This window comes from Sinocyclocheilus grahami, unplaced genomic scaffold (genome assembly GCF_001515645.1).
Source record: "Sinocyclocheilus grahami isolate Dianchi unplaced genomic scaffold, SAMN03320097.WGS_v1.1 scaffold301.1, whole genome shotgun sequence".
Lineage (NCBI taxonomy): Eukaryota > Metazoa > Chordata > Actinopteri > Cypriniformes > Cyprinidae > Sinocyclocheilus > Sinocyclocheilus grahami.
This window is the reverse complement of record NW_015505480.1, coordinates 525443-541402: the sequence shown is the minus strand read 5'-3', so window position 1 is coordinate 541402 and position 15960 is coordinate 525443. Positions and strand designations below refer to the sequence as shown.

General features: G+C 36.0%; 1 protein-coding gene across 7 annotated transcripts in view; it reads left to right on the top strand.

The window, feature by feature from the left end:
* Positions 1–15960, top strand: part of scml4 (Scm polycomb group protein like 4) — a 37543-nt gene that overhangs the window by 19452 nt on the left and 2131 nt on the right. For 3 of the 7 annotated variants that reach the window (XM_016293274.1, XM_016293273.1, XM_016293275.1), the window contains exons 2-9: positions 215–284; positions 624–850; positions 2553–2679; positions 6252–6452; positions 7515–7715; positions 8646–8849; positions 12047–12192; positions 13156–13920. In XM_016293274.1, the coding sequence (XP_016148760.1) occupies positions 263–284; positions 624–850; positions 2553–2679; positions 6252–6452; positions 7515–7715; positions 8646–8849; positions 12047–12192; positions 13156–13281 (1254 nt within the window). In that variant the 5' untranslated portion in view covers positions 215–262 and the 3' untranslated portion in view covers positions 13282–13920. Of the gene's footprint in view, positions 1–214; positions 285–623; positions 851–2552; positions 2680–6251; positions 6453–7514; positions 7716–8645; positions 8850–12046; positions 12193–13155; positions 13921–15960 lie in introns of those variants that run through there. The other 4 variants (XM_016293270.1, XM_016293276.1, XM_016293272.1 and 1 more) reach the window with 2 other exon arrangements.

Genomic DNA, 15960 nt, shown 5'->3' with positions numbered 1-15960 from the left:
AAAAAACCCATATCGGTCGGGCTCTAGTATAAACCTCTCTCTCTCTTTTTTTTTAATGACCCTTATGACTGGTTTTGTGGTCCAGGGTCACATATGTAAAATCTTTTTTTATACACTATTCTAATTTAATAATTTCTATAGTTATGCTCAGTTATACATTTTCATCAGCTAAAATTGCTATATTGTTTATTTATTTATTTATTTTTTCTTTCAGATTACTAAAATTATCCAGTAATCACGAATGACTGACGAATGAAAAATCATGGAAATTCATTGGTCTAAAGGTGTGGGAACCCAAAATTTCATACTTGACTACATATATTTCTCTGTATGCGTGTTTTAGTTAGTGGTGTGTTGAAGAGTTTTATGATGTATTTATTGTTGGATATTAAAAAGTTGTGTTTTTTTCTTGGTTTTTGTTTATAACTTATAAATATCCAATTAGTAGACACGTGTACTCCTTATACAATTCAATGTATTTGTAAAGTAAAATCTCCAACACATGATGCAGAATGACAATTTTACTATAAATCAAGAAAAACATGCTACCTAATGTATTAAAATGATTAAATATCTATGTAAATACAGTTTTAACATTCTGTCATTGTGTTTTTCTCTCTCAGGTCTGATGAGTATTCCTGCTGCTGCATCAGTTCAGTCAGGGGGTGGAGAGATGCAATCACCTGGGGCCATTAGCCCCTCCTTCCTCCTGCCCCCAAGTGGAAAAGTTCCAGGTCGCAAGAGGGGTCGCCCACCCCTAAAGAGGCACCCAGAATATCAGAGTCGCTACCCAGAATCCCTCCCACCCATTAAAGTGCCTAAGAAGAGAGGGAGGAAGCCTGGCTTTAAGGTCAGTAAATATCAGTGTGTGTGTCTGTTTATATACACGCATTAATGCGTAGGCCACAAAGATAAGGCCTTTTCACTGTTCTAACGTGTCTACCAAATGCATAAATGTCATCAAGTGGTGCATTTGAGTGCATAATGGTGTGTGTGTAACACTTATGATGCTTTAGCTAGAGGAACATGTAGGTAGGCCCATCTGATGTTGACTGTACAAGAGAAGGAGGTGATAGGGTGGTTGTTCTTTGACTGATGTATCTGCAGTCTGCTGCTGCTGAGTTATTTTTAGCCGTGTGCCTGAGCACAAGCCTCATAATGTCGCTGCTGCTGATTTAAAGCGCAACACGCTAACACAATGTGTGTGCATGTTAGCAGATTTGCAGTAGACACAGTGCAAATACATTCTTGCTTAACCTAAACCTGATGGTTATTGCTTTCTATAGCAGTGTTAGGGACAGTTTATCTTCCAAAACACATATTTTACATCATTTTACGATTACTTAATAGGGTTATTTCCTGTCTATCAGGAAATTGTTAACACATTCTGTGTAAAAAGGGTTAAATAGGGCTTTTGGACAAGGGGAACCCCAAAATTTGGTGTCCTAGACAAGATATGGTCCAGTCTCATGTATCTTGCTTTTGAAGTGAGTCGTCCCGAGTTCAAAAACTTTTAAATAAACCAAGCAAATGTACTACTTGATGTACAGTCAAACCAAAATGTATTCAGACACCTTCAACATTTCTCACATCATTACAGTTTATTTGCTATTGTTTAGAAAGTGGTAATAAAATATGACAAGAACTCAGAGTTAAACTGTGTCAGAACAAATTCATCTTGATAATGATAACTTTGATACAAAGGTATGTAATGAATTAGGTTGAATAGCTGTCAGCTGTTAAATTTAAGAACACAATTAGATAATACCAATTTAGGCCAACCAATTACCAAGCAATGCTAAATTTTGTTCAGTCTGTGGTGTAAAAAGGTCACATTAGCAATTAAATAAAAAACAATTAAGCAAAACATGGTCAGGTTAAAACAATTTTTGTTCCCAATTTTTTTTATCAATTTTATTGGTAGTCCACTGTATGAAGAATTTTTGTGTATAATATGTCACAGTTTAATATATTTTGCTATGCTCACTTACATAAATTAACTATAGTGTCCTGCACCCACTAGTAAAATAAAAAATGATATCTGGTGTCTGAATAATTTTTGGTTTGACTGTATAGCAGAAACGGTGGTATTTGGCTGCCTTTTAATTTGTGATTTTATTGTACTGGAGTGTGACTCACTAAATAGATCAAATAGACGTCCGTCTGGATTGTTCTTGCTCAGTTTAACATTGCATGTCATTTTTAAAAAGGAAACATTAATATCTAGATATCTAAGCCTTGTGTTCTTTAACTCATAAAAGTCTTTTGTGTGTTGCATTAGATTTTTTTATTATATATATGATTAGGACAATACATATGTTAAAAAAAATTATATTTTACTGCCTTTAAAGACGTATAGATGTATATTATTGTAATAATAATAACAATAATATTATATTAAATATACACTGGGATGTTTTTTATTATAATATAAAAATCTCATAATATACATGTTACATTTATGTTTTATAAATATCTAAATATTATCATATAAAATGTTATTATTAATAACAATAATAATAAATATAATGTGTGTGTGTGTGTGTTTTTAGCTGAAGTCTCGCTTGATGACACCTCTAGCCATCTCTCCTCCCAGCAGCACCCCGGAGCCAGACATGAGTTCAATTCCCCAGGACGCTGCTACTATCCCCCACTCAGCCACCCCACAGGTCCTCACAGGTAACAAACACACACAAACTTCCGCAGACTGCCAGTTTTACTATTTGCAGTGTTGCTGTGCCAATCCCAGAAACTAGTAACCTGCTCTTACTATTAAGGGAATAATAAAATGTGAGCATTAGAGGAATCACTGTCCTCAGAGGAGTCACATTATGACTCAGTGTCATCTCATTCTCTTCTTAGTGGCCAGTAGGGACTGCAAATCTACCCATATATCGGAGTTATGATAACTGTTATTTTATCAAGATGATATGACGGGATGTGTGTTCCTGGGGTTGGGGGGGGGGCTAGAGAAGACCACCGCCTGAATAACATTCAGCCTAGATATTTTTCCTTATTTGTTATTTAGGACAACAGTATCTATGAAGATGTATTGCCTATAAAAACAGTAATATTGTGAAATATTATTCCAATTTAATAACTGATTTCTAATTTAAAATGTAATTTATTCCTTGAGGCAAAGCAAAATTTTCAGCTATTTCTCAAGTTTCCAGTGCCACATGACCCTCCAGAAATCATTCTAGTATGCTCATTTGATGCTCAAGAAACATTTCTTATTATCAATGTTGAACAACAGTTGTTCAGCTTAATATTTTTGTGAAAAACACTTTTTCAGGATTCTTTGAAAAGTTCTTAGAAAGATTAGAAATATTTTGTAACAATTCAGCTTCTGTCATTTTTGATTAATTTAAAGCTACAGTCTGTCACTTTTTTGTGTTCAAAATTTACAAAATGTATATAATAAGCGAGTACACCATGACTTCATTTTCCAAACCGTGTTTTTGGCTTGTCCTGGATCACTACGGTACACCTATAATAAGTGTTTATATTCGGACTATTTTAGACTGGTTCGGGTAGGTACCCCTGCGGAGTAGCCCAGTACCTGCGTGATTCGTCATAGACATAAACAGAGATAAGTAGCTCCGGCTACAATGTTCTTCCGCAAGACTCACGCAGTTCTGTTTATTAACCGCTAGAGCGCCAAAAGTTTCGGACTGTAGCTTTAATGAAAAAATTGTGACCTGAACGGTAATGCATATTTAATTAATGATATAGTCCACTTAAGCTGCTGATCCATGCGCCTAAATATTAGGCATTCAAATATTGTTGTGCCAGTTGTGATGAGACTTCAATCCATTGATCTGTCAATCCAAACTCAGTCTGTGTGAATGTAGCCAGTAATGATTTCATAGCACAGACACACTCCATCTTTGAGGTCAGGACCCAGTGGTCTACACGGGCTGCCCATCCAATTGGCAATAACATCCATCACTAGAAGGAGAGGGAACAGAGAGAAAAGAGTAGTTACATCTCTTATTTTAAAGGTTAATAGGTGTGAGAGTCTCAAGGGACATTATTGAGGGACCTGACTGCTCTTGCCTTGGAGGCATTATCATCCAATTTATCTCTTTATTACAGTGGAGAGATCAATTCTGTTCTGCTGCATTGTCTATATAGTGGAATAAAAATTTTATTTAAATAATAAAAGCTTAGAATACATTCACATCCTAACTACAGCTTGTGTGATTTAAATTCTGCCTTTCAAAATGAGTGGAGGCTGCATCTCAATGCACCTGTCTGGTTCTCCATTAGGTCTACTTTAAACATGAGAAGATGTGACGGTACGGCTGAACTCAATCCTGAGTTCTCAAAGCTTAATCCCTTTGCTGTAGGGAGCAGTTGCCGAACAAGAGGCTTTTGTCTGCCCACCAGGTTTCTAGACTTTAATTCTTTGTACAGCGGAAGAGTTATGCTCTCTTTTAGTCCCTTTAGTATATTTCAAAAACCATGATCATTTTGTCCAGATTCATGCTGATGCTTTCATATGTTTGACATCAGCAAATTCTTTGAAGACAGAAATTTGACAAAACATCTCAATGCTCACAAACCTGTGTTCCAGTATGTGTGTAAACTGTGGGACTGTTGTGGGGGTCGCCAAGGGACTTGTTGCGGCTGCTGGTGGAGGTCATAACCTTGATGACCATTGTTAATAGCTTTTGAGCTTGAAAACGTGTTTGCTTGTTAAATTATATTGCCTTTCCTGAGTGCAACATTTTCAGTGTCTGTAAGTCTACATGTCTGGCATGTCAGTAATCTTGCTATCAGTTATCTATTTTAAAGCTTTGTGTGTCATATCAGTCCTCCCACACTCAATGTTCATTGGCTTTATCCTGTTTCACATTCTTAAACACACGCACAGGCTACTTTTGCGATTATTTTAGCCCATAGGCGGCACGGTGAGTGTGTGTGTGTGTGTCTGACTCCTGGTCATGGCGCTTCTAGATGACAGACGATGAAGGAAATCCCTCAGCATGGCAATCTGTCAGATTAAAGCATCCGCATGCTGCAGACGAGCGAGGGAAGTCAGTGGGGACAGATTGTGTGGGAGGATTTGGGAGGGGGCAAGTGATTGGTAGATTCCTACACAGGCTGTTTTCTCTCTTTTTCTGGCTCTATTTTTGTTTCTGTGGTAATGCATACAAAACCTCTTGTTTTTTGTTAAGATGACTCGCTCATGCTTGTATTTTTCCTCGTTTGTAAGCCACTTGAGATAAATGAATACATGGAAATGGTTCCTATTGGGGGGGGGGGTTGGTTTTATTTAGGGTAATCAAAAATGTATTGCTTGCGGTTGGCTCATAAAACCACAGATAATTTTTGGGTATGATTTACAGCATGTGATATAGTTTAAAGACATTACCTCAAGAGGAGCAGCAAGATTTATTTGTATTATGCTTTGTATTTGTAAATGTGTAAATTTAGTATTTTAATTATACTTTTAAATCAGGTTTAGTTTTGATGAATTATTCCTTTTTCAGGTAAACAACTATTTAAATACACAGGATAAAACACTGTTCATAATACAAGAAACCTAAGCTGTCACCAGAGCCGAGATTTTATTTTCATGTCTTTTCTCCTTTGCCTCCCACCCTTTCTTTTATTGCTTGTCTCTTGGGTCCCATGATAAGGACATGATATCTTCTTGTATATGAAATGCAGTTCTCCTTTCCTGACCTCTGGAAATGATCTGTAAAAGTGGTCTCAAATATTTGAAGATTCCTTGACAAATATTTGAGTCAATAGATTTAAAAGTAAAATCTCAGACATGCAGTGTGTATGTGTGTTGCACAATTACATTGGCATTGTCTTTATAGCTCATTAATTAATGTTGGATTATTGTGGTGACATGTTATTTATTTGTGCTATTCATTTACTGTGCTTTTAAAGTTAGTTATTGCTACAGTTACACAAACACTTAAAGATACATCACCAGCTAACCAAATGAACTCATTTTCAAAACTCTCAAAAGCAAGATCAAAGCTAATTACCCTGCATAGCATTGCAATTAACTGTGGTGTTTAACTTGGCTTTTTTTGTTTCTCTAAGGTAATCAGACAATGACTTGAATGTGAGCTGATAAAAAGATATGCCATTACAGCAGTTTTATATCATGCTTATTTCATTATAAATGCAGATATTGCTAATTCTACACAGTGACTATAAGAAATATCTTTCTTTCTGTTCATCTCTCTCTTTTTCTCCATCTCTAAAATCTCTCCATCTTATTACAGTGTGTATCTACGTGAATAAGCATGTGAACACGGGTCCTAACCTGGACAGGCAGAAGGTGCTGCAGCTGCCCGATCACCTGGGTCCTGCCAGGCCCTCTGTGGTGCTGCAGCAGGCAGTACAGGGCTGCATTGACAGCGCGTTTCAGCAGAAAGCCGTCTTCACCCTGCTTACTGAGGGCTACGGGGGAGAAAAGATATCAGGTTAATTTGCATGCCAACACAAATGCGTGTCTCCATTCTGATTATCGTTCTGCATTCTGATGTTCATCCTTTATATGCACTGTTCAAAAGCTTGAGGCTGGTAAGTAAAAAAAAAGAAGAAAAGAAATGAATGCTTTTATTCTGCAAGGATGCATTTAAATTGATCGAAAGTGATGGTAAAGTAATTTTATAATATTACAAAAGATTTCTATTTCAAATAAATTGTGTTAATTTGAACTTTCTATTCATCAAAAAATCCTGAAAAAATCTCCGGCGCCCGGTGGGCTATCGACTCGGGGGAGGCGGCGTCGGATAGGGGGTCTCAGGGTCTACAAAAATATTCATCAGCACAAGAGTTTCATACAACATTTCAACAACATTTAATTATATTAATTGATAATATTAAGAAACGTTTCTTGAGCATAAAATCAGCATATTAGAATTCTAAATGATCATGTGACTCTGAAGTCTGGAGTAATGGAAAATTCAGCTTTGCCATCATAGGAATAAATTACATTTTAAAATGTATTAAAATATGTTGTTTGCTTTTTTATTGTTTTTTTAAACTATATTTTTATCAAATAAATTCAGCCTTGGTGAGCATAGGAGATTTATTTCAAAAACAATTTGCACAATTTTAATTATGTGCTTGATAGGTATATTGTCCAGAGCAGATTAATCTGTCAATGTTTGGCCATTTTGAGGTTATCATCAATAATAACTACACCCACTTGAACGATTATCAGATAATATTACCATCATCTATATTAACTGCTAATGCACAATTTCTGTTTTCATGCTTCAAAGTAAATATTTATTTATAAATGCATTCGTATATTCGTATAAGTTCAAAATTTTACGAATTATTACAAATTAATTTAAACAACTGTAGTACGTATTTAAAATGCATATATTAAAAGATATTCTGATGTAATACTGATTGTAACGTCTAATATGTATCACGCGGACTCTGTGAAATAAAGTGTTGCTGCTTAAGTATTAACACAATTTCCAACAATGTGCAATTTACTTGAATTTAAACTCTTTGTTTCTCTTCCTCAGCCACCTTTGATGGTAAGCAGCATTTGTTGAGTTTGCCAGTGGTCAACAGCGTGGGCTATGTCCTACGCTTCCTCAAGAAGTTGTGCCGAAGCCTGTTGTGTGAGAACCTCTTCAGTGACCAGCCTATTGCCCCTTCATCGTCTCCCTCCTCCTCTTCTTCATTCCACGCTGAAAAGCACTCAGACGGACAGCCCAAGTCAAGTGCGTGCTCATCAAGCTTTTACGTGACCTCTGTTCTTCTACCCTTTAATAGAACTGTATTTACATCTGTCCCTATACAATCGACACAGCATAACTTAGATTTTATATATTAGACTGTTTTTTGTCTTTTTGGTTTTGGATGTTTTGTAATTTGGCAATTTTATTGCATCTGCACTCTTTTCTGTTGCTGTCAAATTTGCCCTTCTGAAAATGCAGAGGAGGCCTTTAGTGCAAGCTGAGCTTTTTAAGTGGCAGTGAAAGTTTGAGTGCCTCTGTGAGTGGCCTGTGGTTTGAGTGTTTAAATTCTGTTGGCTCCCTCTTTCTCTCTCTCTTTCTCTCTCTCTATCTCTCTCCTGCCTGAATGTGGTTTTGGAGCTCTAGAGATTAGACCGTTAACTTCAGTATAACACTGAATCTTGCCACACAGCTACACAGGCAAAGGTTCTGTCATGACTCAATCCCATGTCAATGGCTAACATGGTTAAGAGAGGAAAACCTACTTTCGAAGGTGCCTATATACACTTTATGTATATTAGTGTTTCCTGCAGACAGCTGTGTTTGCTGCGGCAGAAACCACCGTCTACCCCATAATTTGACCTACATAAACTAAATTTTAAAAATACTACATAAAAATACTATTTTGGTTATATATAGTAATTCTTTCTTTAATTTACTTTTTCATTTAATTGATTTTATATATTTATTGAACAACCTGATTAATGGTATCATTAATGATATTTAATGTTTTTAAAATGTTTGTTTTGAGTGAAAAAAGAAATATAAAGATGTGTTTTCTTACCATTCATTCATTGTGCATGTATGTGTAAAATTTGATTGCAGGACCATGCAGGGCAATCTGCACTCAAGAAAGCAATAATTAGCCTTTGCATGCATTATTTTCCCTAAACTGTATTTCTTTTTGTGAAGCAGACTCAATGGTGGACAATTACCATGGCGATTCAATGGACCCCAAGCGCTATTCGGTTGACCCCAGTGACTCAGCCTATGGTGCGATGTCCTCACCGTACACAGCGAGTAAACCTGCGTACGGTTTTCGTTCTGCCACTGCCTACTCTGGAGGTGTGTGCAGGCAGGCAGCCAGTCCCAGCACATTCCAGGAAGGAAACAGAAGTGGTAAGAGAGGAAATGTCCACTTATTCACAGAAGCAGCAATAGTGTTTCCACACTACTTTAAAACTATGTTTTTAGATGAGAAGATGCTCACTATATGTGAGAAGACATCAAGAAAGAATCAAAACACTGAAAACTAAATGGTATATATAGGCCCTATGATTTCCGCGATGTGGAAAATTTACGTTATCCAGTCATAGAATTTATTGTAAAAGCGCGGAATGTCATGGAATTTGCCAAATTGTGGATGAATAAATCAAAAGTAGGTCAGTACACTTAAATCAAAACACAATATGGACTAGTATTTATAAATATCAAGCCGCAAAATACTATTTAAATGCTCGCTGTGTTTTCAGACTCAATGAGTACATGATCACATGAATAATCTCTAGAACTGCTCTGAGAGTACTTCATGAGCATTTCTTCTGAGAAAAACTATTGTCATATCATATAAACAGAAATATAAAGGTCTTCACAACAACCCATCAAAATAAAAGTTTGGTTTAAATTGTGACAGAAATATATTACTTAATGTAATGATAGTACTACTACTAACAAAATTAAAACATTATTTTAAGGATTATTTACTAGAAAAATGATTTACCAGAATTTATTTACCAGAAAAATGTAAATACACAACACAGTATTTCTGAAAAAAAAAAAAGATTTTAATAAAATCAATTATTTATAGATGCTTTTGATTATTCAGATTTAATGAACAATTAAAATGGAATCCAGAAAATTACTGGAAAACACAGAATTTGGCAAAAATAAAACTATATTTCAGAAAAAAACAAAACGTATTTCATAAGGTTTTAAAAATTTAATTTCTGTTCAACTTTTAATAAATTGCTGTTAAATTGTGTAAGTGTCATGATTTAAATTAATTAGACATGCTTTTTGATTAATAAAATTTAATTTAACCATTAAAACAGAGTCTACAAAAATTAAAACAGAAAAAAAACAGAACCCAGAAAAAAAATGAATTTGGAAATTTTTTTTACAGAATTTGGAAAAAACTAAAACAGATTTCATAGGACCCTATATATATACACTGTACCAGTGGTTCTCAACCAATGATACTACCGGGAAACTTCAACAAACTTCCAAGGGGGCCTCAAGATGACTTAAAGGGTTAGTTCACCCCAAAATTAAAATTAGCCTGTATTTAACTCACCCTCGAGGCATCCTATGTGTATGTGATAGTGTTGGGCGATATGCTCAATTTTCATATCGTCTTATTGTCAGCCTGTGAGATCGCCGATACACGATATTATCATGCTAATTTATGTAATTATTTACTTAGTTTCATTGCGAGAACGTGAACCAAATCCAGCGTAAGGCTAAAAGCAGCCTAATGTTTTTAATATGACTGAATTTTTATTTAACATGATAACAAATTAATAGAAACATCGTAAGTTACTAATTATAATGCTTACATTTCCTCAGTTATTCAAAAAGCAGCTACAGAAAACGAGCAAAGAACATTACATTACCAAAGAACATCATCACAAGCTCAGTCTAGCGCGAGTTTATGCATTTTAAAAACACTCCCGTTAAAATCAGTGAATATACACTGTATGATGAATAAATCTCTTATACTTACATCGCACGTACATCTGCACTTTGTTGTTAATGAGGAGAGAATTGGCCATTGCATTCATAAGCTCAGCATAATCGTGTGTGATTGGTTAGAACGTGCAAAAATAAATATAATGCAACAAATAAGCCGTAATATTAATTAAATAGTATTACTAGCCTGATAATAATAATAATAATAATAATAATAATCGTCTTGCTATCGTCAAAGGCATCAGCTACACGCGATATCTGTCTATCGTCGATACACGATACTATCGTCTATCGGCACAACCCTAGTATATGACTTTTTTCTTTCAGACGAATCCAGTCGGAGTTATATTAAAAATGGTCCTGGCTATTCCAAGCTCTATCATTGCAGTCAGCGGGTGTTGCAGTTGAACAGTCCACAAGTCGTCAAATAAAGTGCGCGCATTCATAATAAAACGTGCCTCACATGGCTCCGGGGGGTGAATAAAGGCCTCCTGTAGTGAATCCATGCGTTTTTGTAAGAAAAATATCCATATTTCAAAATGTAATAAACACTTTTCTCTCATTGACTGTCATACGCGGAAGCCGTTCCGGTGGATGACGTAGTACGTCGACTTTGCGTGATTAGTGACGAATGCGGAGAGAGAACAAAACAAAATGCCGGTCATGAATTAGAAGCACAAACCGAGGATTTGTAAAGAAAAATGTCGGAGGATTTCGATATAGACCAAGAGGAGACTGGTTTTCCTTTGCTAAAGTAAGGAAACTTTGCCTCCTTTGCTCCTATAAACAAACTCGCGAGACTAGCATATCTCAGAGGCGCGCTGCACATACGTGCTGCGTCATCCACCGGAACACCTTCCGCGTTTAACAGGTACCGGAAGTGAGAGAAAAGTGTTTATTACATTTGTAATATGGATATTTTTCTTACAAAAACGCATGGATTCACTACAGGAGGCCTTTATTCACCCCCCGGAGCCGTGTGAGGCACGTTTTATTACGGATGCGCGCGCTTTATTTGACGACTTGTGGACTGTTCAACTGCAACACCCACTGACTGCAATGATAGAGCTTGGAATAGCCAGGACAATTTTTAATATAACTTCGATTGGATTCGTCTGAAAGAAGAAAGTCACATACACATAGGATGCTTCGAAGGTGAGTAAAACACAGGCTAATTAAAATTTTTGGGTGAACTAACCCTTTAAGAAACTTTCAGATTTTTAGTGGTTTTATATAATGTTATTTTAATTAATTGTTTGTCTTAAAAGAACCTGGATTCTCACATTTATGGAAAACTATATACAAGGAAGTCTTATTTTAAAAGTGATTTCTAGAGCAGAAAATGCTTTTCTAATTATGCCAAGCTCTAAAATATTTTATTGGGCATAAATTGAGCAATACTTAAAAAAAAAAAAATCTTCAAACTAACTGAATTGAGTCATGGAGTCTTCTTTTGTGGACAATGAGGGCCTTGGATTCGATAAGGTTGGGAACCACTGGTATATACTGATTAACAACTAATTTTCAGTATTTTTACCCTCTCAACTTGGAAATTAAATTGCCCAAAATTTGATGGCAACTAAGAATAAAATCCTTACCATCTCTGAACCTGATTTCTCTTTATCTAGCCTACAGTCCATCCCCAGAGGGAGGGGAGGCAAAACCCCCACCCAGTAAGGATCCCTCCAGGTGGAGCGTGGATGAGGTGGTGTGGTTTATCAAGGATGCAGACCCTCAAGCGCTGGGCCCTCACGTGGATCTTTTCAGAAAACATGTGAGTTTGATTGACACATTTATTTACTAGTGGCAAACAAACACCATGTGTTGAACATTTCGTCAGATAAGAAATCCCTGAGTGGGTAACATTAGTTCAGTTTCGAGTTAGAAAACCCTGCATATGATCAACTGTGTGTTTTCACAACTCACGCTTTCAGAAGCAATTCAGGTTCACATAATTGTTGAAATAACAACCTGAGCTGAATGTTACATGAGACTTTTTTGCACATTGCTTATTTGGATTAGAACAAAAACAAAGTACAATTTAACACTTATGAAATTAAACTTACTCTTCCATCCAGGGCTGCATACTTAGGCGAATTGAAATTGGAATCGTGTGCATTATTAAAGTGCAAAAGCCTGTGATTTAATTAAATGTGGAAATGAGTCCATCTCAGTAGGTGCTTGGAGTATGGTGGGTATGTGTGAATTGTAATTGGAGAGCACTGCAGGTTCACTTTAGCTTCACATTTATGTAATTCGCCACATGTTTGCTACAAGTGAAGAAATAGAGGGAGAGATGAATATGATTAACCAGGTGGACTGTGCAGTTTAAGTTGGATTATAAATATTATACAAGCATGTTGGCTTGACAGAGTAAATTGTCCTAGAGCTTTCAAGCCATGACCACCAAACTTAGATCAGATGCAACATGCTATCAATCTGCTAAACATGTTAGCCTTCAAACTTCAAGCTTTTAAAAGTTATTTTAAACTTTCAGACATTAAAATTTGTCTTCAAACTTATCTAGTTAATATTTGTAGCATTACTACTTCACAGCAAAGTTCTTTACTATGTTGTTTTTAAGCTCTACTTCCACTCTGCGCCACTCACATTATTTAGTTTCTATGATCACAGTATTTGTTAAAATAATTATCATTTTTGGACCAGATTTTTATGACATCTTCACTTAGCAGTATTGTAAAACATTCTGTTGTGCACATTGTGATTACTTCTTCAGGAGATTGATGGGGATGCTCTTCTTCTCCTGAAGAGTGACATGATCATGAAGTACCTGGGACTCAAACTGGGCCCGGCTCTCAAGCTCTGCTACCATATCGACAAGCTAAAACAGAACAAATACTGACCTGTCTCTGCACCCTACAAACACACACAGATGGATCCACTCACAGTATTTACTGTCACACTCATTTGTTGTAGTACAGGATTTTGTCCCCCCGCCCCCCCACACACTCTGGTCATTTAAGGACAAGTACCAGACCTTTTTTTTTTTACTTGCGTGGTTCGTCTGCCTGTATATTGGGACATTTTACTGACCAGAACATTTCCTTGTTCTAATTTTAAGTCTACAAGCGTTTTATTGATTACTTGATACTGAACACTGCTCTAATCAAATGGCAAGTAATCTCAGCTGCTTTCTGGGATTTGAGTTATTTGTCCTCAAGCCAGAGTTATGCAGATGAGTTATAAGTGTAAATCATGCTTTTTCAAATGAGCGTCATAACAAACATATTAAGTCGCAGACAAATGAGCTCCAATTTTTTCAGAGCCATGAACTCTGTCTAAATCCCTGTGAACTTTCGCCACCTGCTGGTGAAGTGGAGTCACTGCATTTCTGTGATATTTACTACCATTGTAACCAGGAACCATTCAGGGTTTTTTTTTTTTGAGAGCTACTTCAAAGGCCGCTAACCTGGGAGATCAGTAACAAACAAAATTCAGCATTGTGCTTTTGACTGAACAGATACAGTACGCACAGTTGCATTTCTGTGATATTTACTACCATTGTAACCAGGAACCATTCAGGGGTTTTTTTTTTTTGAGAGCTACTTCAAAGGCCGCTAACCTGGGAGATCAGTAACAAACAAAATTCAGCATTGTGCTTTTGACTGAACAGATACAGTACGCACAGCTTTGGCAGGGTACAACTATGAACAGTTCCATTTTGCAACCAGCAAATAACAGGCACAAATGCAATTTCCTCAGCAATGGACCATTCACGTCATCTTTGGAAAGCCTCCTTGGCAGCCTAAATCAGAACTAAACCGAATACACTACTAGCCAGTTAAAAATGGTGCATTACAAACATAGTAATGCATACCAGGTGCTGTTTCTCAACAAGCAAGTCAAGTTAATTAAAACAACTATAGTGGTACAGTACATTTCTTACTCTGGACCAAGTACACTGAGAGGTCTCATTAGTCCCAAAATTTCCTGTTTTTCCCTCTTTTCTTATTCTACACAAATGTCAGCTTATGATTTTCTTAGAAAATGCGAAGCACTTTACAATAATGTTCAGTTCATTCAGTGCATTGGGTATCATGAACTAACAATGAGCTATACGTTTACAGCATTTATTAATCTAGGTTAATGATAATTCCTACATATACTACTGTTTATATGTTGGGTCCGTAAGAAAGAAAGTAAATTATTATTTTTTTCAGCAAAGATGCATTTTATTGATCAAAACTAACAGTAAAAACATGGTTTCTACAAAAATACTAATTGATACGAAATCTTAATCATCATACTAAATTGATTTCTGAAGGATCATGTGACACTGAAGATGAGTAATGATGCTGAAAATTCAGCTTTGACATCACAGGAATAAATTTAAAATGTATTAAAACAAAGCAGTTATTTTAAATTGTAATAATGTTTTACAATATAACAGTTTTTACTGTATTTGTGATCAGATAAATGCAGCCTTGCTCAGCATGAGACTTTCAAAAACATAAAAAAAATCTCACTCTTCAAGGGCAACTTTTCAATGGTAGTTTAAACTTTTTTTAATATTTCAAGTTGCATGAATTAGTATTACTGTGTTATAAACAAATATAAATTAACAATGCACAATAGAATATTTATAAATTACCATTAGTCCAGATTAATAAATGCTGTAAAAATGTTAGTTTACATACCTAATGAATTAACAAATGTAAACAAATTGAACTTTACTGTAGTGTTGCAACAAAATGTACGACATGTTTCAACCTATTTTTTAAATGTAACATTTTGACTTTGATGTGGGTTAGACATGAATTTTCTTTCATAAATGTACAGTGTATATGTGAACAGAAGCTGAGGTGCTTCTCTGACCATATGTTGCTGTCAAACACCATGGAAATGTGCGAAAGAGTCATCCTGAGGCATTTCAGGTAATTGTTATTATTATTTGTAATATTAGTATTTTTTTATTGAGCAAAAAATGGCATTCAGAATCACTGTATTCCTTTTCAGACAGGTGAACTTAAGGGATCGTTCATGCAAAATGAATATCTTGTCATCATTTATGTCATTCATGTCCCTCATGCCGTTCCAAGACTTATAGTGAAATTCAGTTCTGTTCAACAGGAAAGCTTATGAACGACGTGAGGGTGAGTAAATGATGACAGATTTGCCATTTTTAAAGGAACTCTCCACTATTTTTGAAAATAGGCTCATTTTCCAACTCCCCTAGAGTTAAACAGTTGAGTTTTACCGTTTTCGAATCCATTCAGCTGATCTCCGGGTCTGGCGGTAGCACTTTTAGCTGTAGCTTAGCATAGATCATTGAATCTGATTAGACGTTTAGTCTGATTAGGTGCAGCAATGATATTACGCAGCGCCTGAAAATAGTCCCCAGCACGCTCCCTGTGTAAGCAGGTGGTCACGTTGGTTATGTTGATGGAAGTTAACATATTTTCAGACGCTGCGTAATATCATTGTGCCTGCTGCACCCATAGTACGAGAGTATAGTTCCTAGCCATATCGGCCTAGAAAATTGCAACTTTTAATTTTCCGTCGGTCTTAGTACACGATGTAA